Source organism: Chamaea fasciata, unplaced genomic scaffold, assembly GCF_029207755.1.
Source record: "Chamaea fasciata isolate MVZ Bird 193981 ecotype frontalis unplaced genomic scaffold, bChaFas1.0.hap1 SCAF_16, whole genome shotgun sequence".
NCBI classification, from domain to species: Eukaryota; Metazoa; Chordata; class Aves; order Passeriformes; family Sylviidae; genus Chamaea; species Chamaea fasciata.
The window spans coordinates 13,834,986-13,857,612 of record NW_027094101.1 but is presented as its reverse complement, the minus strand read 5'-3'; the positions used below and the strand labels follow the sequence as shown (position 1 = coordinate 13,857,612).

General features: G+C 48.8%; 1 protein-coding gene across 5 annotated transcripts in view; it reads left to right on the top strand.

Moving 5' to 3' along the window:
- Window positions 1-1,249: 1,249 nt before the first annotated feature.
- MGRN1 (mahogunin ring finger 1) overlaps window positions 1,250-22,627 on the top strand; it is a 49,202-nt gene continuing 27,824 nt past the window's right edge. For 3 of the 5 annotated variants that reach the window (XM_066198446.1, XM_066198447.1, XM_066198449.1), the window contains exons 1-4: window positions 1,250-1,448; window positions 8,880-8,998; window positions 11,210-11,298; window positions 18,222-18,368. In XM_066198446.1, coding sequence (XP_066054543.1) covers window positions 1,361-1,448; window positions 8,880-8,998; window positions 11,210-11,298; window positions 18,222-18,368 — 443 coding nt within the window. In that variant the 5' untranslated portion in view covers window positions 1,250-1,360. The remainder of the gene's footprint in view (window positions 1,449-8,879; window positions 8,999-11,209; window positions 11,299-18,221; window positions 18,369-22,627) is intronic. The other 2 variants (XM_066198450.1, XM_066198448.1) reach the window with 2 other exon arrangements.

Sequence of the window (22,627 nt, the reverse complement as noted above, 5' to 3'; positions counted from 1 at the left end):
GCAAGGATAATAACTGTCTGGAAGCACGTTTCTCCTCAGGACTGTTTGCTTATTCCTGCTGGGTGTGTTTTAGTTTGTGTTTACAGCCAGCAAATTCCACCCACTGCCTGCTCACTTGCTATCACAAAACCCTCCCGTCTGCCAGGATCCCTGCTCCATCCCATTTCCCTGAATCCCAGCCCTCTTCCCTGCTCCCAAGGCCAATTTAAGGGATTTCACATGTGCCACCTTAGCTCCTTCATGTCTCCCAGTGACTCCAAACTCCACTGCTGTGATTTTGAGTCCCCAGTTCCTTTGCAGCATATGTGCAGGAAGGTACTTCCCATCACAGGGAGCAGCTTTTCTGTGTTCCTCAGTCCTAGAGGGGACAGGGCTCAGTCTTGGGACGTTGGTGGCTTTTTCGTGCCTCTTCCCCCACGCCATCCTCCCAGCTGTTGTCCCACATGTGAGGCAACACATGGCCATTCCCTGTACTTACATCCAAACTTCAGGCACCTCCATTTGTTTTCATGTGTGGCTTACCTGTGAGGGGAGGAACCCAGAAAGGAGAGGCTTCCCCGTGGGAGGCTGATCACCTCCTTTCCTGCTGGCTTTGAGCCTTAGCCAGTAGCAGGTCCCACTTCTGGATAATTCTCCCTGGGCATCCCTGTGCACAATGTGTCCCTGGACAGCCCTGGGCATGGCTGTGCAGTCTCTGTCTCTCTGGGCATCCCCCCTGTGCTTCCCTGTGCCCGATGTGTCCCTGGGAAGCCCCACTGCACATCCCTGTGCAGAGCATGACCTTGGGCATTCTCCTCATGTGTTCCTGGGCATCCATCCTCTTTGTGCTTCCCGTACAGGATGTGTGTCCTCGAGTATCCTCGCTGTGCATCCCTGGGTGAGCTCCCAAGGGCTTCTCCATCTAAGGTGTGCCCCGTGGTGATCTCCGTGTCCATGCCTGGGTCCCTCCCATGTAGTGCCCCATGCCCATCCCTGGGCACACTCCTGCTCCCATCCTTGTTCCTGTCCCCAATCCCAACCCAATTCCAATTCCCCCATTCCGCCATCCCCATCCCCATTCCCCCATCCCCGTTCCCGCCGCAGCGCCTCCTGTCGGCGGAGCTCACGCCGCACCGCGGGGGAGGCCGTGGGACGCTACCGCCCCCCCCGTAGCCCCGCCATTGGTAGGTGCCATCGCCTCCCCGCCCCACCGTTGGTAGGCGCTGCCGCGGTGTCTGCCGGGAGTTGTAGTCCTAGGGCGGGCGGACTCGCTGTCCCGGCGTGCCCCGCGCCGCCGCCGTGGGTGCGGGTCCCGGTGCCGGTGCCACCGCCGCCGCCGCCGCTCTGCGCCCCCGGGCCGCCCGCCCTGTCCGCGGCCGCCATGGGCTCCCTGCTCAGCCGGCGCATCGCGGGCGTGGAAGACATCGACATCCAGGCCAACTCGGCCTACCGCTACCCGCCCAAGTCCGGTGAGGGCCGCGGGGACCGGGGAGGGGGGACAGGCCGTGGCCGCCCGGTGCCCCCCGGGCCGAGCGGGGAGGCCGCGGAAGGGGCTGCGGGAGCGCCTGTCACCGGCCCGGGCTGGCTCCAGCTCCGGCGCTGCCCGCGGCCCGGCCTGCCCGCGCTGGCAGAGAGGCCGTGCACGGATGCCCGTGGGCACGGCGGCGGCACGGGGCCGGGTCTGCCCGGGGTTCTCGGGCGGGAGGTGTCTCCGTGCCCTGGATCCGCGGCCCCGCTGTCCCTGCCCGCCCGGCGCTGTCACCGCCTGTGGTCCCGGGGGTCACGGGGGGTGCACAAGGAGCGCTGCCCACGATGGAGATGTGCCCTGAGCAAGTCGCTGGTCACTGGCGAGTGCGGCGGCTGCTGGTGGTAAAGGGGAAGCGACGGCGGAGTTCGGTGTGGACACGGAACAGAATTGCGTCTGGTTGAATACAGGATGGCCGAATTCCCGCATGACCACTCTCTTTAACTCCTTAAAATGGCAGTGGCTCTCACCTAGGAGCTGTTGGGCTGACACGGCCTACTGGGTGTCTGTTTTCCACAGGGAATTGTTCTGAAGGCTGGGAGAGCTGTCGGTACCGCTTGTGTGCAGTTGGGATGAACCTGTGACTCACCCTGTCCTGGGCCGGTTTTTGAGATTGCCCGGGTTTAACTTGTTTAAAGAGTTTTATTTATCCTTCTCAGAAAACAGGTGATCAGGGCAATTCAGACACTCTTTCCCCCTGCAATTGGCTTACAATTTTTTTCTAGGTTTTGGTTCTGTCAGGGCTTTTCCAGGCAGGCTGAAGAATTTGCCGAGCAGCAGTTTGGGTCCCTTCACTCTCAGATACAAAGACTTCTCGTTCAGAGATTGAAGTCCTGTGCATGTCCATGACCTGTTGGCTGTGACATCCTTGGGGCTGTGTGATGGAGGGGGCCAGGAGCCCTGGTTAGTTTGGAGGGGTTGCAGGATCATCTCAAACAGAGTCCTGTCATTGTTACACCTTGTCTTGTTGCAGGTTGGCCTTCAGCAGGAATGGTGGTGTGGAGGAAGTGGAATGGGGAAACCTGCCTAGAAAAATTCAACAGCTGTGTTGGCTCTCTTAGAAAATATAACCTGCTTTTTTGGGGGGGGGTTGGGAGGTAGTTCTTTGGGCAGCTGAGAAAGGCAAGTGTCACAGCTTGGCTGCAGCAGGATCTGTGTGTGACAGCATTTTCCATAAGGAGTGGATTAATGAACACCACCATATGCAATGGACATTAAACTTCTTTCATATCATCATCCTATTGTTCCTGTGCTGTTGAACTGGAAGTTAATGGTGTATTAGGTTTTGGGCTTGCCAAGGTAACCCCATCACACACCTGAGGTTGGGTTTGTGCGTCACCATGCTCCCTGGAAGGGGATCTGTGGACCATAATGCTGCCAAGGAGTGTTCCATGTGTGATACCTCCCTTGAAGAACTGAACAGCCAATGCTTTCAAGCAGCTGGGTAAATAAAAATATTTGTATTTCCTGCAAAGGCTCTGGATGCAATTAGAGGCTTGTTAATTAATTCTCTTGCTTTTTCTGAAAGCTGGTGTTAAGCCAGGGCTTTCTCTTCTCATTCTCTGGGTTTATGTAACAAGAGTCCTCTTGACTTTGGGGAGAGAGCAGAGCTGTTCAAGCTCTAGGCAGAAGAAGAGGTGGTGAACACCTCTGAGGTGGAGGTTCAAAGCCCAGAGCAGTGAGGGCTGTTAGGATGGCAGCTCCCCTCCCTCCTTCAGGTGGAGCATGTTCAGAAGGACAGTGTCCTCTGAGGTCCTGCCATCCTCAGAGTGATTGTCTTGGGGATGGAAGGGTTGGTACCAGACCTGACAGTGAGGATGACTGGAAGTGAGTGAGTGTGGTTTTGATTTCAGGAAGCAAGCTGGAAGTAGTTCAGAATGTTCTTGGGCCAAATGATGGCTAACTATTTCTATCTGACCCCTGCTGCTGTGAGCCCTGCCTGGAAGAAGCTGGTTTTCCGTGGGCTGTGTGGGGGTTGTGTGTGCTGAGAGAGCCTGACACGCATCCTGGCTCTGAGATTACCCCTGAAAGGCTGGAACCAGTGGTGGGTGAGCATTGCCTGAGGTCACCCGTCCTGTGTGCAGCACTGAGGGCTGTCCTTCTCCTTTTCCGTTCCATCCCTCCTTGTCTTTGGTTTCAGCAGCTCTTGACTTGTGCCAAATGTCTGCTCGGCTGCTGTCCGTGGTTGGCATCAGTTTGAAAGATGAGGGCTTGTGTTTGATGAGGGAGCAAATACCCCCTCCCTGGGACACATGGTGCAAGGAAATAAACCCCAAATACAGGTATTCTGGCTGTGATTTCAGCTGCATGTCAGCCTGCCTGTGGAGAGGGACACGGTGACTGTGCCTTGTTGAGTCACAACTGGTGGCAAAGGCAGAGGTGAATATTCACTTCTCCTTTATTGGCTTTTGATGTGGTTGTTGTTGGGTCAGTCACGTGCTCTGGGGAGGATGGAGCAGATTGCTGTGGAGTCCACCTTGGTCTGCATGAACCAGTCCTCAGTGAAACAGGTTGTTTAACAGCTTTGTTGGAAATTGCGTGCGGTTTTGTAGTCAACAGTCCTCTGAAAATACCCTCCAAGGCTCTGCATGGGTATCATCTACATTTTTCCTCCTGCATCCGGGTGACTGAGGCTGCTGTAAGGTGACATCCAATTCCCTTCTCTGACCCCTCTTTGCTGGTACCTTTTAACCAAAATTTCTTGCCTTATAGAGCTCATGCTGGCATTGTGCGTGCCTGACTGGTTGGGAGGAAGGCCCAGTTTGTACACAGAAGTAAGTGCCTCTGTGAAACTGGCTAAAAATGGGTATTTTTTCCCCTGTTAAGCAGGGAACAGTTGTGATCTCTGTGGTGGAGCAGGGAAAGGGTCTCCCATGTCCCTGTTGCTTTAGAACCAGTGAGCAAGGCCCCTGTGCTTCCCACAGCTCTGCTCCCAGCCCGTGAGCTCCTCTGCAGCACAGAGCACGTGCCCTGGGGATGGCTCTTCTCCTCTGGAGTAGGCTCTTGGAAGAGAATTCCCTGGAGATTTCTGGGAGGAAGAAAAGGAAGTGGATTGCTCCTCTCTGAAGCTGAACTGCTTTGTTGTTTGGTAATGAGGCTTTAATCAAAGAAAGAGTGGTTTTAAATAGGAGACGAGTATCCGGAGTCACACCCAGTCCATCTCTGTTGCTGTGTACCATGAGTGTCGCTGGTCCTGTGTTTCGCACCCTGCTGCTGGTTCAGGCTGTGCTTGGAGCTGTGCTGTCAGTCTGCCGTGGTGGTGACTGTCTGGCTGAGTAATTAAAGAGAACTCAGTTTCTGTCACTTCGCTGTTAATCGCATTAATGGTGAGAAGCCTAAATGGACGCCTGATTGCTTTCTGTTAATGAACGTTGTACGGCACAGCCCGTGTTTTGATGGGATTACAGTTGTGCTCCTGCCTCTTGTAGGTTGTGATCATCCGTGTGTTGCATGGATATGGGACTAGGATGCTGGCTTAGGGAGAGGTAATTGTGACTGGAGCAGTCTGGTGCTTAGTGCTGGTGCAATTACGATAATAAACCCCCATCACTATGTTGTACTGAATATAAAGTATTTTGGTGTCATTTGGTGCCTTGGAGGAGCCTTAGGTTCCTGTTTGGTTTTGCATGGGACAAACAAATGAGTCAGGCTTGGCTGTTCTGGGTATCCCAGTGGTCCCAGTTTTTCCAGCCACTGTAAAGTTTTCCGCCACAACAATTTCTCTTACAGCCACTGCTTGGGCTTCATCCACCTCAGCTTGGTCATGTTCTTTTTTATCTCATGGTCCTCTGTGCTTTGTGCTGATTACTTTGGGAAAGTAAAGCCACAGCTTTTCTTTGCTCTGGCATTTTTATCCTATTCCGTCCTTTTTTGTTTATATGTGATTCTTTCCTGGTCAGCGTGTGGCTGCCTTTTCCAGGAGGGTTTCTGTTTGTAGCAGTTCTGTGGACGATTAATCCAAGTATTTTTTACTTTTTCTTTTTCTTGCCAAAGAGGATGGCACTTAGCATCCTTCTTGTGCCCATAGCTACAGAGCTCTGTGTAAAGCTGGCCTTGGAACACCTGCTTTAAGTGGTTTTATAGGCTGGAGGGACATATGGGAACAGGGTTCAAGAGGCACAATAGCCTGGCTAAAATCCTAAAGCTGTCTTTGGAATGGATTTGGAAATGGAACCTAGGATTCTAATGCATAGCAAATATATGCACGCCTGTTAGAGACACAAAAAATCCTAAATGTCACAGTGACTGCAAAAGAGGATGCCTCATATTTTCCATCTGGAAGTTTCCTTTTCATTTCAGTCCCTGATGTGATATTTAAGAAATGCTTTCTTAAAGTGTTCTGCCTCCAACTTGGGCCAGCCCTGAGGTAGTTGCGATACTGGTTGAGAGGATTAATGCGTAACTTTGGTCTTACCTTGAGAGCTCTGAACTTCGGGTGTCATTGTAGCAAGTGGTTTCTGAAAGCTTGTGACTGAGAATCTTTTTTTAGCTGCTGAAAACTGTGTTATAAATTTGTGGAGACAATTTGCTGCCATGCTGGTTTGTTTGTCTGTTGAGACCTCGTGTATGTGGCAGCTTTTGTGTGTGCAGCAGCAGTGGCAGAGCCTTGGGGGCTGTTCTGCTCACCGGTGTGTTCCCCTCTGAGCACCTCACAGTGATTTTCCCTGTATTCCTCCTCATGCCTGGCACCGTGTTTCTTGTTTGCTTGTGAAGGAAGTGCCTGGGGGGAAAAAAAAACCCTCTCCTTCACATTGCAGGAGGTGACTTATCAGGAAGATAAAGAGAGTTCAGTCTGAATGTGGAACTGAAGCTGTGATTCCAGTCTACTGTGTGTATTTGTGAGAAATCCCAACAATTTGGTAGAGATGCCAAAAGTAGTTCTTAGTGGAGTGGTGTCAGTGTGGCAGATGCCTTGAACATGCTGGTTTTGTGTCTGGGTGTTGTTCCAGTTGAGCCAGAGAGACCTTTTCATCTCTAGAGATGCTCTCAGAGCATGTCCTGGGCTGATCCTGCAGCGTGGGCAGCAGGAGAGGGGGAGATTCTGCCCTTCTGCCCTTATCAGGTGAGACCCCACCTGCAGAGCTGCCTCCAGCCCTGGGGCCCAGCACAGAAAGGACCTGGAGCTGCTGGAGGGAGTCCAGAGGAGGCTCCAGGATGATCAGAGGGATGGAGCAGCTCTGCTGGGACGAAAGGCTGGGAGGGCTGGGATTGTTCAGCCTGGAGAAGAGAAGCTTTGGGGTGACCTCACTGTGGCCTTCCACTATCTGGAGGGAGCTTAGAGGAAAGATGGGGCAAGATTATTTACAAGGGCCTGGAGTGACAGGACAAGGGGGAAATGGCTTTAAACTGACAGAGAGTAGGGCTAGATTGGATATTAGGAAGAAATTCTTCCTTGTGGGGGTGGGGAGGCCCTGGCACAGGGTGCCCTGAGAAGCTGTGGCTGCCCCTGGAAGTGTCCAAGGCCATGTTGGACAGAGCTTGGAGCAACCTGGAATAGTGGAAGGTGTTCATGGCAGGGAGTTGAAACTATGTGATCTTTAAGGTCTCTTCCAGCCCAGGCAATTCTATGATTCTGTAATTCTGTCTCACTCACTGGATAAGAGGGAGTTCTCTGACTCTGATCCCAGATAACCAGCTGCTGTGGTACTGAGACATCCTGCACAAGCATTGTCTTCGCAGCTGATCAAATAAAATGTTCCAAAGGATAATCCTACTTGACCCACATAAAATATGAAACCTATTCCTGAACTCCAGCGTTCATTGTGGTTTTCTGAACCTCAGTGCAAAGACAAACCACAATAGTGTATCTCTGGTGGAGAGGCTGGCTGTGCTTGGAGGTTATATACAGATTAGTTTTTAATTTGTTGCTTCTGGGAGGAGTGGGAAAAGGTCCCCTGTCTTTTGGGGCACCTACATTTGTGTCCAGGAAATGACTGGATGTGGCACTCAGTGTTCTGCTCTGGTTGACAAGGTGATGGTAGGTCACAGGTTGGACTTGATGATCTTGGAGGGGTTTTCCAACCTAAATGATTCTGTGATTTTGTTATTCTGATTCTGTAGGACAGATTCTAAGTAGATGTTGGACCTGTGCTGATGGTGACTGTTGTATCTGGAAAGAAGGATGTGTTTCAGTACTAAAAACATCTGGGTGCTTGTAAGCTGAGCTCAGCAATAGCTGAGCCCTACCGTCATCATTAAGGCACTGCCATCTGTGCAGAGTGAAAAGAGCCTTTCTCGAAGCATAAAGGGAAAAAGCCTTAATGGAGAAAACAGGGCCATTCATGAAAACCCTTCCATTTCAGAGTAAATCCTGCTTGCTCCGAGCGAGAGGGACTGCAGATCCCTCCAGAATGCCTCCATAGCCATTCAGATGATTCTGGAGTGACTCATTTTAACACAAATTTATGCTGTCTGTGCATTGCACACGGGGAAGCAAATGTACATTTGGCTCAGTCCTCTCATCCCCCACTCTGAAACTTGAAGGGAAGTGGATGGAGCTTGGATGGAGCCTTTTATTTTAGTTCTCTCCTGATACTTATTTCTCTGAAACTGTAACTCTGTGAAGTTCACATTTGAGAGTGTTTTCCTTAAGTCTTTCCAGGAGGGAGCTACATTTGTGGTGCTCTCACACACCTGCATTAATTCTGTTCATTTTACAGTCAATTCCATGCTCCAGAATCCCAGTGACCTTGCTCGTGCTTTGTGTCCTGAAATTTGCACTGTAGTGCATCTCCTTAAAGAAGAATGAAACAAATTCGTGGTGAAACTTTCAGAGCTGATGTCCTCTTTGTCAGTCCCTGTTTCCTCTCCCAGACACCCTTGTTTCTTCTTTTAGAACTGTCAGTGTTACTAATTAAAGGGTGTACAGTCTCCAGCACTCCCAGTAAAGGTTTGGAGCGATTCTTGTGTGGGATACGGGAGTGGAAGAGGGGATGAAAGGCAAACTTTGCCTAACAGGAGACCCTCTGGCTGTGCTGAACTTTGCAGTGGCAGGAAGCCTCATCCTTCTCTGTGCAGGCCCGTGGTGTTTGTGGGACTGGGCTTCACACTGAGAAGTGGAGAAAACAGGAAGAATTGACCAGAACGGAGCAATAGTGGAAAGAGCTGACTTTTCCTGCTCCCTGTCCCTTCTCTGGAAAACAAGCTGAAATGGAGTTATCTCCACTGTAATATTTATTCCAGGTTTTTATTTTGTTTGTTTGTTTTTTTCCCCTCTCTCCTCCTACTGTTGGCAGTGGCCCTCAGTACTACAGGGAAGGGGTGAATAGGCAAGTATTTTCTGTGTCTTGTGAATTTAAAACTGCACTGACTTCTCTGGGAAGCACTCACTTAGAGGGTTTTTTTTTTTTCATTCTCTTGTGTTTTTTGTTTCTAGGAAACTACTTTGCAAGTCACTTCTTTATGGGAGGTGAGAAGTTTGACACCCCTCACCCCGAGGGTTACCTTTTTGGTGAGAACATGGACTTAAACTTCCTTGGGAATAGACCAGTTCAGGCAAGTTCCTGTGTTCTGTCTGTTTTACTCTTTTGTTTCTTGCCTGTTTTGGAAAACCTCGTGTAGGGTTTGTAGAGCAGAGTGGCGCAGACCGAAGAGATCCTCACTGCTTGGAGAATGTCATTCCAGTCTGTTCAGATGCGAACTGAGTTTTCCTGAGAAGCTGAATTCACCTTGGAGGCTCATTTTCACTCAGGACAGAAGGAATTAGTGGTGGGGGAAGAAGAGCAGGGACTCAGGAGCACAGAATTTGGGACTAATTCTGCCTGTCTGCCTGAGCAAGTGTAAAACATGCTGCAAAGAAGGCTGAGAAGCAGAGCCTGAACTTCCCAAGGCTCCTGGGCATGTTGGATGGCTTCCAGGCAGTGTTCAACACATGCTGTTTTCTGTGCATGAGTGGCCTGACTGGGGTAGGGCAGTGTTGAGACAGACCTTGACATTCTGTGGGTTTTATACCTAGATGGGCTGCTCAGAAAGTCCCTCCTTCTCTTTTCCTAGCTGGAACATAAATGTAATTTTGGGCCCACAGGTGTCTGTGAGGCTGTGAAAAGCTACTTGCTCAAGTGATTGCTGCTTCTTGGAAAGGGAATAATGCTGTTGTGAGGAAAAGACAGGAAATCTATGCAAGTGTCATGTTTTGGATTTCTCTTGCATCTCAGAACTACTTAAAAAGGACCAAAAGGTAACAGAGTAGGAGCCATTTGGAGATATTTTCTGAGTGCTGGAGAGGGAAGGGAAGAGCTGCTTGCTTTGTTCACTATTTTCCTAGTTGTTTCTGCAGCTTCCCAGCATGAAAATGAGAACTAGAAGTTGTGGTTCTCCTCATCAGAAAAGCTGCGACCATTAATTAATTCATGCTTGTAGAGCCTGGTGGCACTTTGGGATCACCCTGGTTTTACAGGTGGGGGAAACTGAGGCAAGTTGAAATTGGAGCAATTACAAGCACGTTCTGCTTTCTGAGTTTCTCCTCAGGCCGTGCCATTGGTCATTTTAGAACCACACCCAGTTCACAGGATGGACAAGGAGGAATCTGGAAAGTCTTTGTTTAAGCAGGAAGTGCAGTTGGGCAGCAGAATTTGGAAGGAGGGGCTTGAGCTGGAAATTCGTGGTTGTAGCAGTGCTGGGCAGGCCTGAGGGTGCTTCACCACATCCCCTGTGCCACATCTGCAAGACAGGGCCCTCCCTGTAGGAGCTGACCTGGCAGAGATCAATTACCTGCATGTCTCAGCCCGGGTTTCCCTGCTGACATCCCAGGGCTGGATTTCATCATTTCTCTGGAGGGGAGTGGGTGAGAGGCCATTAACACCATGGGACATTTGCCAAGTAGGTTTAAGAGAAGGAGGCTGTTGTGGAATATAGTTGCCTATGTAAAGTTAAAACCCTTTGGCAGCTCTGATTAATCTTCAAGGAAAAGAAAAAAAAAATCACTCAAACGCAGAGCAGCAACACTGTTTTCTGGACACGGGCCCAGTTCTTGCTTTGGAGTAACTGAGGCCTTGCCACATTTCTAAGGAAACGTGTGTTGGTGGTCCCTGGTGCCCAGCAGGCAGGTCTGCAGCTGTACAGCCTGTGATCACCACAATAAGCAGTTTCCTTTGCATTTCTCACTGGAGATCCTGTGCCCACTAAGGAGAGTTACAGTCTGAAGCATTATTGTCCCTATTTAAAGGACAATCTATGAGAGAAGGTTTCTTGAGTGTAGAATAGAATGAGGCCCCCTATCCCTGTCTCTTTTCTTTTCCAGAACATTTGCCCCATTGTTTCAGTATAAAAAGAGTTTCCCCCATAATCCAGGGTTTCAGCATGCCGATTAGCAGTCAGATCACTGCTTGCATGCTGTAATACACATGAAAGGGCTGCATTTCTTCAGCTCAAGCTGGAGGTGGTTTCTTTAGTGGAAAAATCAAGCTTGGGAGAGCAAGCTTTCTTCCTGACTGAGAATTCAGGGTGGAGAGAAAGACCTCATGAAAATGCCCTTTTTAAAAGTGTGTATCTCCAATATGAGCTGTTGCTGGGCCAGGGCAGGATTTTCACGTGGAAACATGCTTGATTTATCTGTAAATAAGATTTGCTGTTGCTGTTCCTTGTGGCTGCTGTACTGAGTACCCTGAAAGCTACATGCTTCTTGACTCGGGTAAATTGCATGCTCAGTAACATGCAGCTACCTTTTATGGTGTAATAACAGAAGAATTATTTGCCTCTTTATTCCAGTTTCCCTATATAACTCCAGCTCCACATGAGCCAGTGAAGACACTGAGGAGTTTGGTGAACATCCGCAAAGACTCTCTCCGTCTTGTGAGGTACTGCCATGACCTGAACCTTTCATTTTACTCAGCCCAGTGATCTGTCAGCCAGAGCCAAACTGTATTGGTAAGGTATTGGAAAATGGCTGATACCCAGATCCTTGTTGCTGGATATGTCCAGAGTTTTCTGTGTTCCCTTCTGAGCTTTCAAGTGGTTTATATGCTCCTTATCAAGCAATCTGTGTTTCCAAACAGGACCGGTGATGTGTGTGTTTCTGCAGGACACACTGGAGTGGTAAACAAAGCCATGAAATCATTAGCACGAGCGGAAGGTATTAGTCAGGTCAATAAACTTTACAGACGGATTCCTTCCTGCATTCCTGTGCAAGGAGAAGCCAGAAAGGAGCTCATTCTGGTGCGAGTCACGGGCCAGGAAGACTGATGGGTCTTGGGTGGTACTGATTCCTCAGGTTTCCCCTGCTGCCAAGATGAAGTTTGGTCCTGGTGTTATGCATTTGTTTAGGTGGCCTGTGTCCCACGTGTGGGGGAAGGACAGTCGTGGGGATGTTACCTTTCACTGCTCCACGCTGAGCTCTGAACCAGCAGAGCTGAATTAAAGCACTGGCTCACACTCAGACCTGCAGCTGTCCCCTTTCCAACAGATGGCTGAGGTACAGGGCCCAGCATTCAGTGCTTTGTTTGGGTCTGAGCACTGGGCAGATGTCCAGGCAGAGCATTTCCCAACCATCCTGGCTGGAGTCGCTCCGGATTGTGCGTCTCGGGGCTGGAGCGCTGGCAGGGGACCAGCTGCAGCTCCCAGCCAAGGTGGCTCTGAGAGTGTGCTGTAACGTGAGCGCTTTGAGTCATAACCAAAAACCCTCTGTTTGCTTTTATGTGAAAACAGACGTGGGGATTTTTGTTTTGTTTTGTTTTTTAAATGAGCAAAACCTGTGGTTTCAAAGCTGATTGCGCTTCCAGATAAGTGACCATTGGTAAACTGCTCTGCAAGCGCTTTGGTTTTTCAGCATAAGGGTGAAGTACTTCTCCAGGAAAAAAGAGAAGGAGCATAAGCCAGATGGGCTGTGGCTTTTTCTCTGGGAGAAGCCTGGCTGTGAATGGAGCAGTTGGGGGTGTTTAGTACGTATGGTTCTGCCATTCTGCTTTCTGTGGTCGCACGTCCCATTTCTCCAAGCAGAGTTGCAGCTCTGGACTATTTGGAATGTAGTGTCCATGCACCTTGACAGTATCAAGGTTTTCATCCATCTAATTCCTGGTACTAGCAGTTCTTTTTCTGCCTCGTGAGCTCTCACAGGCCCTTGTGCTGCTGCTGCTGTGTCAGTGCTGACGACAATACTGCCAACATGACTCTATTGAATTTTGCACTGATGTAGACCCAAAATGAGGTTTTAATTGGCAGTCCCCAAGGGTACATTCTGTCTTGTGCTTTTCTACCCTTCTGGCCCAGAGGCTTTGTCTTTCTCCCTCTGTGCACGTAAAGGACACTTTGTGCCCTCTCCAGCCTGGCTTATTCACAACCAGTGGTTAAGGTTTGCACGTTCTTTCCAGAACTGGTCAATTTACCACATCCTCCACCAAATGCAGTGAATAGTGAGCCAAGTGTCCAGGTGTAAAGTTCTAAGTGTATGTTCTGATGGTAACATTCCCACAAGCTTTTTGTTTTTCATAGAATCCCACACTGGTTTGGGTTGGGAAGGACCTTAAAGCTCATCCTGTACCACCCACGGCCATGGGCAGGGACACTTTCCACCATCCCAGGCTGCTCCAAGCCCCATCCAGCCTGGCCTTGGCCACTTCCAGGGATCCAGGGGCAGCCACAGCTTCTCTGGGCAACCTGTGCAGGGGCCTCCCCACCCTCACAGGGAAGAATTTCTTCCAGATATCCCATCTAACCCTGCCCTCTGGCAGTGGGAAGCCATTCCCCCTTGTCCTGTTAATCCAGGCCCCTCTCCAAAGTCCCTGTCCAGCTTTCCTGGATCCCCTATAGGCACTAGAAGGGCTCTAAGTTCTCCCTGGTACCTTCTCTTCTCCAGACTGAACAACACTGACTCTCTCAGCTTGTCCTCACAGGAGAGGTGCCATGGAGGAATGCAGGGAAATGTCCACTCTGGCCTTCCTGCCCAGCTCTGTCCAGACAAAACTCTGAGCTTTGCCAGGTCCTGAATTTTTACAGGATAAACAATAAACCTGTGGATATTGGTGCTGAAGTTCCGAGTCTTCAGTGTTACTTGTGAGTGTTTGATTTCTGGCAGGAGGAGACTGTGAACCTCAGAGCAGGGTAGCAGGAATTTTGCTGTTAACCACTAAGAGAGAAAGACTTCTTTCTATTTGTCTTGTGTCCCACATTTGGCCTTGGATTGGAAGCTTTATTTTGGAGCTCCAGTACCTGGTGTGCTGGTACTGGCTGTTCCCTCTTCTCCTGAAAGCACTTCCAGTTGCAGGAGGAAGATCAGCTCAGGAGACAGTGTCTGTTGTTGCACCCTGGGACAGCTTCTCTGCTTCAGCTTCTGGGCTTTGGACAGCATCATGGAACAAAAGCATTGAAGGAATCAACAGCTGTGGTGGTTCAGGAATGTGTCTGAAGCATCAGGAGTATCATGGAGAATAGTCATACCTCCGAGTGTTTTGGCTAAGGGCCTGAGAGAGGTGGATGGTGGGGGCTGAGGGGAGACAGGTGAGTTGCAGGGAGTGAGAGAAGGGAAATCCCTTCTCTTCCCTCTCCAGCACAGGGGGTCTGACCTTGGTCCTTGCTTCTATTTGTCCCCTGGTGAAGGTGGTGAGGGCCTGGGACTGCCTGCTCTGCAGCCCTGGATGGTGTTAAACTGCACAGATCTTTGCAGAAACCCCAAATAGGAGAGCCCCTGTGTTTGGTGATGCTCTCTCCTGTGAAAGTCAGTGCTGACAGAGGTGTCACTAATTCTGCTCTCATTCATTGCCTGCTCAAACGCTGGGCAAATGCAGATCTCACAGCACTCAGTCAAGGGATACTTAACATTTATCCTGCAGGTCAACTGTGTTTATCAGACTTTTGAATCTCCTCAAAGGATGAAATTGGGTTCGGCTCAACCTTGTTCTATAAAACTGTCATAGCTGCTGTTAATTATATTTTTATCTTTTAATTCTTTAACAGACAATAAAAAGCTCCAACCTTTCCATTGTTTTATCCAGGAGTGATGTCAGACCAGGTGGCCTCAGCTCCCTTGGTCATCCTGCTTTGCCTTTTGCATCAAAACATTGGATCAGCTATTTGTTCTCAAAGGTGGTCAGTCTTTTTCCTCTGTACCTGTGCTTGTGAAGGCTCTGTGCTGCACCTCTGTGCATGACCCAAAGGCACACCCAGAAAAGTCACTGGTTCCCAAGTTTGTGCATGTATCTGTGGCCACCCCACATGGACACTGTCTGTAGGGCTTGGCTAAATGGGCACTGTAAAATTCAAGTGCAGGTGGAGACAGAAGGGCTCTTAAAGCACCTGAACCACTCCTGAACCACCTCCTTGTCTGCCACGTCCCCTTCAAAGAAAGAGGAATGCAAAATGTGTGATTTTTGTCTTATTACTTCCCTGATGTTACATCCCACCATTCCTGCACCTTAAGGTGAGATGTCTCTGCCTCTCAAAGTATGCACCAAAGTAGTCCTTGCTTGTTCCTTGGGCCAGCTACCATCTGTGCAGTCTTTTCTCACCTGAACTCTTTGCTCTGTCGCAGATCATAGAATCCCAGACTGGTTTGGGTTGCAAGGGACCTCAAAGCTCATCTCCTTCCACCCCCTGCCATGGGCAAGGACACCTTCCACTGTCGCAGGCTGCTCCAAACACCATCCAGCCTGGCCTTGGAGACTCCCAGGGATCCAGGGGCAGCCACAGCTGTTTTGGGCAACCTGTGCCAGGGACTCGCCACCCTCCCAGGGAAAAATTTCTTCCTAATGTCTAATCTAACCCTGCCTTCTGTCAGTTGGAGGCCATTCCCCTTTGTCTTGTCACTCCAAGCTCTTGTAAATAGTCTCTCTGCATCTTTTTGTACCATCCAGATACTGGAAGGTGGTCAATGATTCTCTGTGCCTCCAGCAGCAGGGATGTTACAGCAGGAGGGCACAGCCTTGCCGTGACTGTTACCATTTAGGCACTTGTACCTTGCCCTCTGCTCCAGTGGGGCTGTTCCAGGCAGACAAGGCTCAGGCTCTCCCACATCCCAGCAGTTGCATTCCCTCCAGGCGCTGCGGTGGCCCCTCAGTGGTTTCCCAGGGCAACAGATCTAGTCTAGTCTAGCTTTAACCCCTTATCTCCTTGAAAGGATGGAAGCACATTCTGAGTGCTGGCAGAGAGGTGCAGGGTGAAGCTGGGAGCAGGAGGGTGATCTGGGCTGCTTTTTGTGGCTTCCCTGAGAAGGCAGAGCAGGCAGGGGTTGTGCCAATGGCACGTTGTTTGTGTGTGAGCTGCCCCACACCCAGGTGTCCCTGTTGTTACTTGGTACTGTCACAGGTATCTCAGTCTGTGCTGCAGCTCTCACGTGCTGGGCATCTCTATTTAATACCTACCTGTGCATGAGGTGAGTCTGAAGGAGCCTCTGCCTGCAAGAGGTGCTGGTTCTCCCCCCCTGCTGCTTCTGGAAGAAGTGGCAAGTCTATCATAGCCTGGATCCTTTGTTTCCAACCTCGGATCCACGGAGTGCGGCACAGCAAGAGGTGACTTGTGCTGCTTCTCTCTTGGACACACACAACACTTGTGAGTGGATTGTTGCCATCTGTGTTCTTGGGTCAGTCCAGCACAAAATGTTGATGGTTCCCATGTTCAGAAGGGCAAATCGGCCCTTCTGCCCAGTGTTTCTTCTTTACAGCCTTCAAGTGCCACGATTTTCACTTTGAAAGCAACTAGCTTGTGTGAAAATACCATCTTGCTCTGTAGTGTATATTGTGTCCATGTTTCTGCAGGTGTAAAGACTCCAGTTCTTGGGATTTGTATTTTTTTAAACTGGTGTGTTGGGTGTTTTTACTTTGATTTGCTGCTCTGACCTAGGTGAACCTCTGGCAAAAGCCTCTCCAAGCCCTTCAGACAGGAATGCGGGTGTGTGTTCTAGTGGCTCACTGGGGTTACATTAGTACAAGTGTGTGTGTTGAGTATTTGATTATACTGCTCTTAAATATTATTTTGCACCTTCTGTATTAAATTACTGAAACTGAACATTTCATTCCTGTTCGGTGTGGTGTTAAATAAAATTCATGCTGGAAACCTCTTAATTAGGCAGCAGTTGTTGTATGTCAGTGAACTTGGTAAATAAGGATTCCCTTGGCAATTTTTAGATTGAATTATGGAGGTATGTCTGACCCATTTCTGTGTATTTTTGACAGTACAGAGTATTCATCAAGGCTGTTTAGTGAGGGGAGAGGCTGTTACTGTGAAGACAGAGACGATGCCAAGCTTTTCCTGAATAGTTGAGCTGCTTGGCTGTGACCCAGCCATCGTGGCAATTAAGGTATTGCTGATAAACAAGTGAGGCTGGAGCTGGGTGACAAGTCCGTGCTGTTACACCTCTCAAAGGCAGCCTTGCTGCCCTCACCATTCCAGCACAGTGCCTGAGCTCACAGTGCGACCTGTGGTCATGGGATTGGAATTGACGGAGAATCTGCTGCTGCCCTGCCAGTGAATCACATCCATTTGTCTGTCACTTTGCTCTTTGAGGCAGGGAGAGCTTGGTCAGTTCAGGAGAAGAGGAGACTGAGGGCAGAGCTCAGCGGGGGCTGCAGCTCCTCCTGAGGGGCAGCTCCTATCTGCTCTCTGTGACAGGACCAGGGAATGACTGGAGCTGTGTCAGGGGAGGTTCAGGTTGGATATCAGGCAAGGTTCTTCCCCAGAGGGTGCAGGCACTGCCCAGGCACCCCAGGGCATGGGCACGGCCCCGAGGCTGCCAGAGCTCCAGGAGCACTTGGACAATGCTCAGGCTCGGGGTGGGATTGTTGGGGTGTCTGTGCAGGGCCAGGGGTTGGACTGGATGATCCTTGGGGGTGCCTTCCCACTCTGGATATTCTGTCATGCTGTAATTTTCTTCTGGTGTTTTGTGTTGGCTGCTTGTTCCAAGATCTGCTTGTGTCTGTGGCCGCTCCTGGCAGGCTCTAAGTCCCCCTGGCCCATGGCCAAAGCTCACTGCCCCAGAGCTGGCTTTGTATCTCTTCTGCACTGGGTTTGTGCTTTTTCCTGCAGTAGGGAAAAGGAGTAACTCTGGCAGTGGTGATCACACAGTGGGATCCAGCTGTGCAGGAGCCTGTAGCCAAATTAGGGCTCACTTTTACATTAATTGAAATAACTTCCAAGCTCATTCTATTGGTTATCATGTGTCTGTTTGCAGTTGGATATGTTAATTTTTGTTAATACTATAAATGCATGCAAGCTCCAGTCCCTCAAAGCACCGGGGGTCTAGTTGATCATTTGTACATTTAAAGGTGTTTGAAGTTCCTATATCTGGATGTTTTCTGAGCTAAATGTCTTCTGTGTGATACTGGAGATACCTTTTGTTGAGCTTCAGGAGTTCTTTGTGTTACAGAAACCTTGGGTTTTTTGCCTGTCACGCACCATTTTGTTGCAGAATGAAAAGAATTACACTTTAGATTTCTCAAGCCCATGCAGGATTTCTTTAGCCCAAATGCTGAGCCTAATGTGAAGATTTAAAGGGAAGGAGAATGTTTCTTCTCCTTCAGCATTTGACATTCAGGATCTCCCTTTCTTGTCTCATTCTGTGTCCTGGCACTGTAAGGCTGGGTGAGATCCCTCAGCACCATCATTAGTTGACTTTAACAAACTTCAGTCAGATCTTGGAAGAACCTTCCTCTGGGGAAAGAATGGAAATCTGGGAAGCCCAGGCTGCTTTGCCTGCACAGAACACCAGGGCTGGAGTACTCCTGTCTTTATTTCCAGAGTGATCTTGTTGAAATCTCATAAAGATATGTTCTAATCCTCTGGCATTGTCTTTCAGGTATAAAGATGATGTTGACAGCCCTACTGAGGAGAATGGGAAGCAGAAGGTCCTGTACAGCCTGGAGTTCACCTTTGATGCAGATGCCCGTGTTGCCATCACAATCTACTGCCAGGCTACAGAGGAGTTTGTTGGTGGCATGGCTGTGTAAGTCCTGGGCTTGTGGGCACGTGGAGGGGCACAGGGGCTGGGATGATGAGCTGTCAAACATCTCTCATTAATTCCCCCTGAGGCAGTGCTGCCACACATGGTAGAGTGGGAAAATTCTTTTTTTTTTTTCTGATAATTTTAAATATTACTTTCAATTCCCTCATGTAGCCAATATCTTCTCTTGTTCCCTTTTTGGTTTGGTTTCAGGGTGTAGGGAAACCATTCTGTGTGCAACAAAGGAGAGGAACTCACAGCTCTGTGTTTTGTCTACGAGGTGTTCTGTGAAATTAAAAAACCAATCACCCTGCCCTTCAAATACCACCTGTTTTATTCCCCACGTCACCCAGTTCACTGCCTTTCTGTGTTCTCTGTGGCAGGAGCATGTGGGCCACCAAAGTAAAGTTCAGTCTGACATTAGCAGAGCGTGTCTGTGGAACTGAGGCTCACCCAAAGCCCATTTTGGGATAAATGCCCAGCTCAACACTGACTGTTGGTAGATGGGAGAGGATTTACTTCCTGAAACCCTGTCTGTGTGTGTGTTTTCTGCAACGTACACATTAGGCTTTGGTTAGATGTGGAAAGAATGACCAAAATGCCATCTGTGGGAACCTTCTCATATCCTGATAGTACATCCCTCCAGATTTAAAAACCTTTTTATCTAAATCAGCACATTTAAACCATTCCAGTCAACACTGTATCCCATAAGACTATGAAAATTTTCCTCTCTATGTTCAGACCAAAGGTGGCTGGAATGTGCTCGGCCTGGTGTGAGCTGGGTACACACACCTGGGTGAGGTGCTGGTATAGAATGGTGCACTTCCAATGGCCATGGGACAAAGAATTCCTTTGGCTCCAGGGGTAAGGGAAGATTCAGGCTGCAGAAGCTCTTGGCTTCCTCTAGTAGAAGCTTTTGGCTGACCAGAGGCTCCTGGACATAGTGCTGATGGCTTCTGCAGTGATGCTCTGGAGCTGGGGCTAAACTTTGCCTTGGTTGAAGGGACCTGCAGAGGCTTCAGCAGGGAGAAGTATCTATGACAAACCATAACAGGGCTTATTTGTTTTATGCAAACTATAAACATCCCACTAATGATCAATGAATAGTGTATTTTTGGAAATGAGAGTGGCGCAGTTCTCCACTCCAGATATACATTCCTTCAAACTGGAGGATATCCTGATCCAGAATTTTTGTTTAGGCCCCTTTTCCTTCTTCTGTTGAAGCCTATGGCTGCCTTTATTTTGAGAAGGTAATAAATGAACTCCTTTTTAAAGTGCTTGAAAATTATCTCTCAACAAACTCTGAATACACCTTCTGTTTAGATCCAGCTTTTCCTGAGCAGAGCTGAATGCAGCAGGATGCCTTAGAAATCCTGATAAAGTTTCCGTGTTCTGTCTCTTAGGTCCTTAGGTTTCCTGTGAATTTAGTGCTAGTGAAGGTGTTGGAATGGCAGCCTTGGAGATTGAAGTCCTCTTTCCCTAACACAGGTACAACGTGGAGAGGTGGCCACTGTCCCCTGTGCTGCCCTGCAGTGTTCCTTGGGTTTTGCCCTAAGAAGGAAACCATCCGTGGGCTAGTGGTGAGAGCTGAGGGCCTCTATGGCCAGGGTGGATGCATTTACATTGCCGGACTTAAGCCATGGCTTAAATCAGTAAGGCTTGGTTTAAATAATTGATTTCAATCCTGTTTTCCCCTGTTGGTTTACCCTGAAGGAGAATTGCATTGTCACTGGTTGGTACCAATGAAACATCTGCATCTACAACACAGTGAGCTTTCATATCAGACCTTGTGCTATATTTTTTTTTGTCTGTAAAGAATATCCATATAGTTTAAAATCTATTTTTCAGACTCCCACTTTTGCATTTTATGCCAAAATGGCAATAACCCAAAGTTATTCTAAAAAGAAACATTTAATTTTTTTTTTTTTTTTTAGCCCACATCTTGAACCAGGCTGTGTTGGGCTGGAATTGTACCTGAGTTACCCAAGACCAGCAGTGTTTGTTCTTGTTGATTAAACTGCTCATGTTGAACTCTTAAGAAACTCTCTTGTCAAGTTGTGCCTTGAAGAATAATTGCTTAATAGAATTGTTTTAATTACCAAATACAACCAACTGTTTCTGGACAGAGAGTATTTTCAGTCCTCTGTAACTAGTAGCTCTCCTCTTGGCTGGAGGAGGAAAACACAGGTTTTGGTTCACTTAAGAACAATTTTTTCTGAAATTTAGTGCCATGCACTGAGCCAGTGACTGTCACCAGTGCTGTTATCTGTCTTTCTAAACTTGTGCAGCAAACATGAACTACCCAATGGCTTTTAAATTAAATTTGAACAATTCCTAGGTAGAGTTTCTGGACATGAACAGAGCTGTCGGCTTCAAAGGATTTCTTTTTTTTAATGTGATTTTTTTTAATCCACCCTGTCCATGGTTCAGTGAGAGAGGGATCTCTGTTAGATGGCAGAGCTGAAGCCTGTGTTCATGAACCCTCTGCATGAAACCAGGATCAGCAGTGATTTCCCCACTAATGAAGAATTAGCCAATGGTTCTGTGCTGTCCTGCTGGAGTTGCAGCAGTCCCTGGTGCACTAAACCTTCTAAGAGGTCAAAGCACCCATATTCAGCTCTTTCTTCCACTTCTGGCCTTTCATTTAATAAATCATACTTTCATTTCTCCATAATACAGGAATGATGAACTGCCTGTTTCTGCTCTGGGGTGCCTGAACAATAAATGTTATGTAAATGTGGGTGCAGGGGCTGCGCCAGAAGCCGGGGAACTTTTTGGAAGGCATGATCCTGATTTCGTGCAGATGTGTAGGGGGGAAGTCAGATACAAATATAGACTTTATAAGCTGCTTTAATTCAACCCAGGCTATTTTTCCATGTGGAAGTGGCTCCTGAAGCACGTCTTGGGGCCAGTGCAGCTGCCCAAGTAGGCATCTCTGCTTCTCTGGATTTGCTGGCTGCTAGTAAAAACCTTTTGAAGCTCTGATTTCAGCTTTGCAAAGCAATTCTGTAAGGGCAGTGCTGTAATTACTTTGATTTATTCTTTTCAAATTCTAGTGGAAAAAAAAAAAATCTGGGCTGCATTCTTAGAGCTCTGAGTGGAGCGAGTGCATTTTCAGCGCACTAACAGGAATGCAGCTTTCCCCTGCCTGGGCTGGTGGATTTTCCTTTTCCTCAATCTCTTTTGGTGCTAACAGCTGCATTCGTGGAACAGGCATGTGCAAAAGCTGTCCTGTGTATGAATCCAAAACTTCCTCTATTGCAGTTGATTGGGATGGAGATGCTCTTTAAAAGAAAACACTTTTTTTTTTTTCCACTCTCTTAAATCAATACTCAGCCCTAAAATGGGAGAAACTTTCTGGCCCCCTGTGAAAAGCAGGAATTTTCTCCCAGCTCTCAGCCTGCAGCATGGCTCCTTAGAAGCGCTAAACAAGTTATTCCTGCTTCTCTGCTGGAACAGCCACTGATCCTGATAGTATCAGCACTCCTGCAAAACTCCTGCCAGGAGCCTGGTTGTGGTCATGCAGCTGGGGGTGAGAGGAGGGAAGGAAGGGAAGGGAAGGTGGCTCTCCCTGTGCAGTGGCTTGGCTTGTGGAGCCTCTGCTCCCCTGGGAGCCACAGCGCTGTGTCTTGGGCCTGGCTTTGGGATCAGCTGGTTTCCATGACCAAGGGGAAGCCTTTCTGCAAGCCAGGGAGCTTCCTTCTGGAGTTATTTGGGCTCCATTTAAATGCTGGTGGCTTTGTCAGTCCTGTCCTAACCTGTCTCAAAGTATGTTCAGCAGACTTTCCTAGGTAATTGGGCTGGGAGATATGCTCGGCTGCAGTGTTTCCTAGCCAAGATCCTGGGAACACGTAGCTCCCAACAGCTGCCTGCCTCTTGTCCTCAGCTGTTGATCTCACAGGGAGCTGTGTCATCACTTTTGTGGGACCACAGATGACCAGCAAAGTCTGGTGAAGGTGATTGTGTTGGTGACTCTAAAGATGTGTTCACCTCTTCAGCCCCGTGCCCAGGGGAAGGTACCCTGCACCTTCTGGTGCTAGTGCAGATATCTGTGGAAGCCTTTTGGATGAAACAGAAATCAGTTTAAATCTGGAGGGGACTGCCCCTCTCATCTTTGAAATGTCTTTTGCTTGGTTACTTTGTGATTGCAACTCACTCTAAAGATTAAACACACCAGTTCTCAGAGGACAAGCTAGTGTATCACCCCAAGGGTAACAGAGATCTACCTATGCCCAAGTCTCTTTAGTGGCAAGGAATTAGCA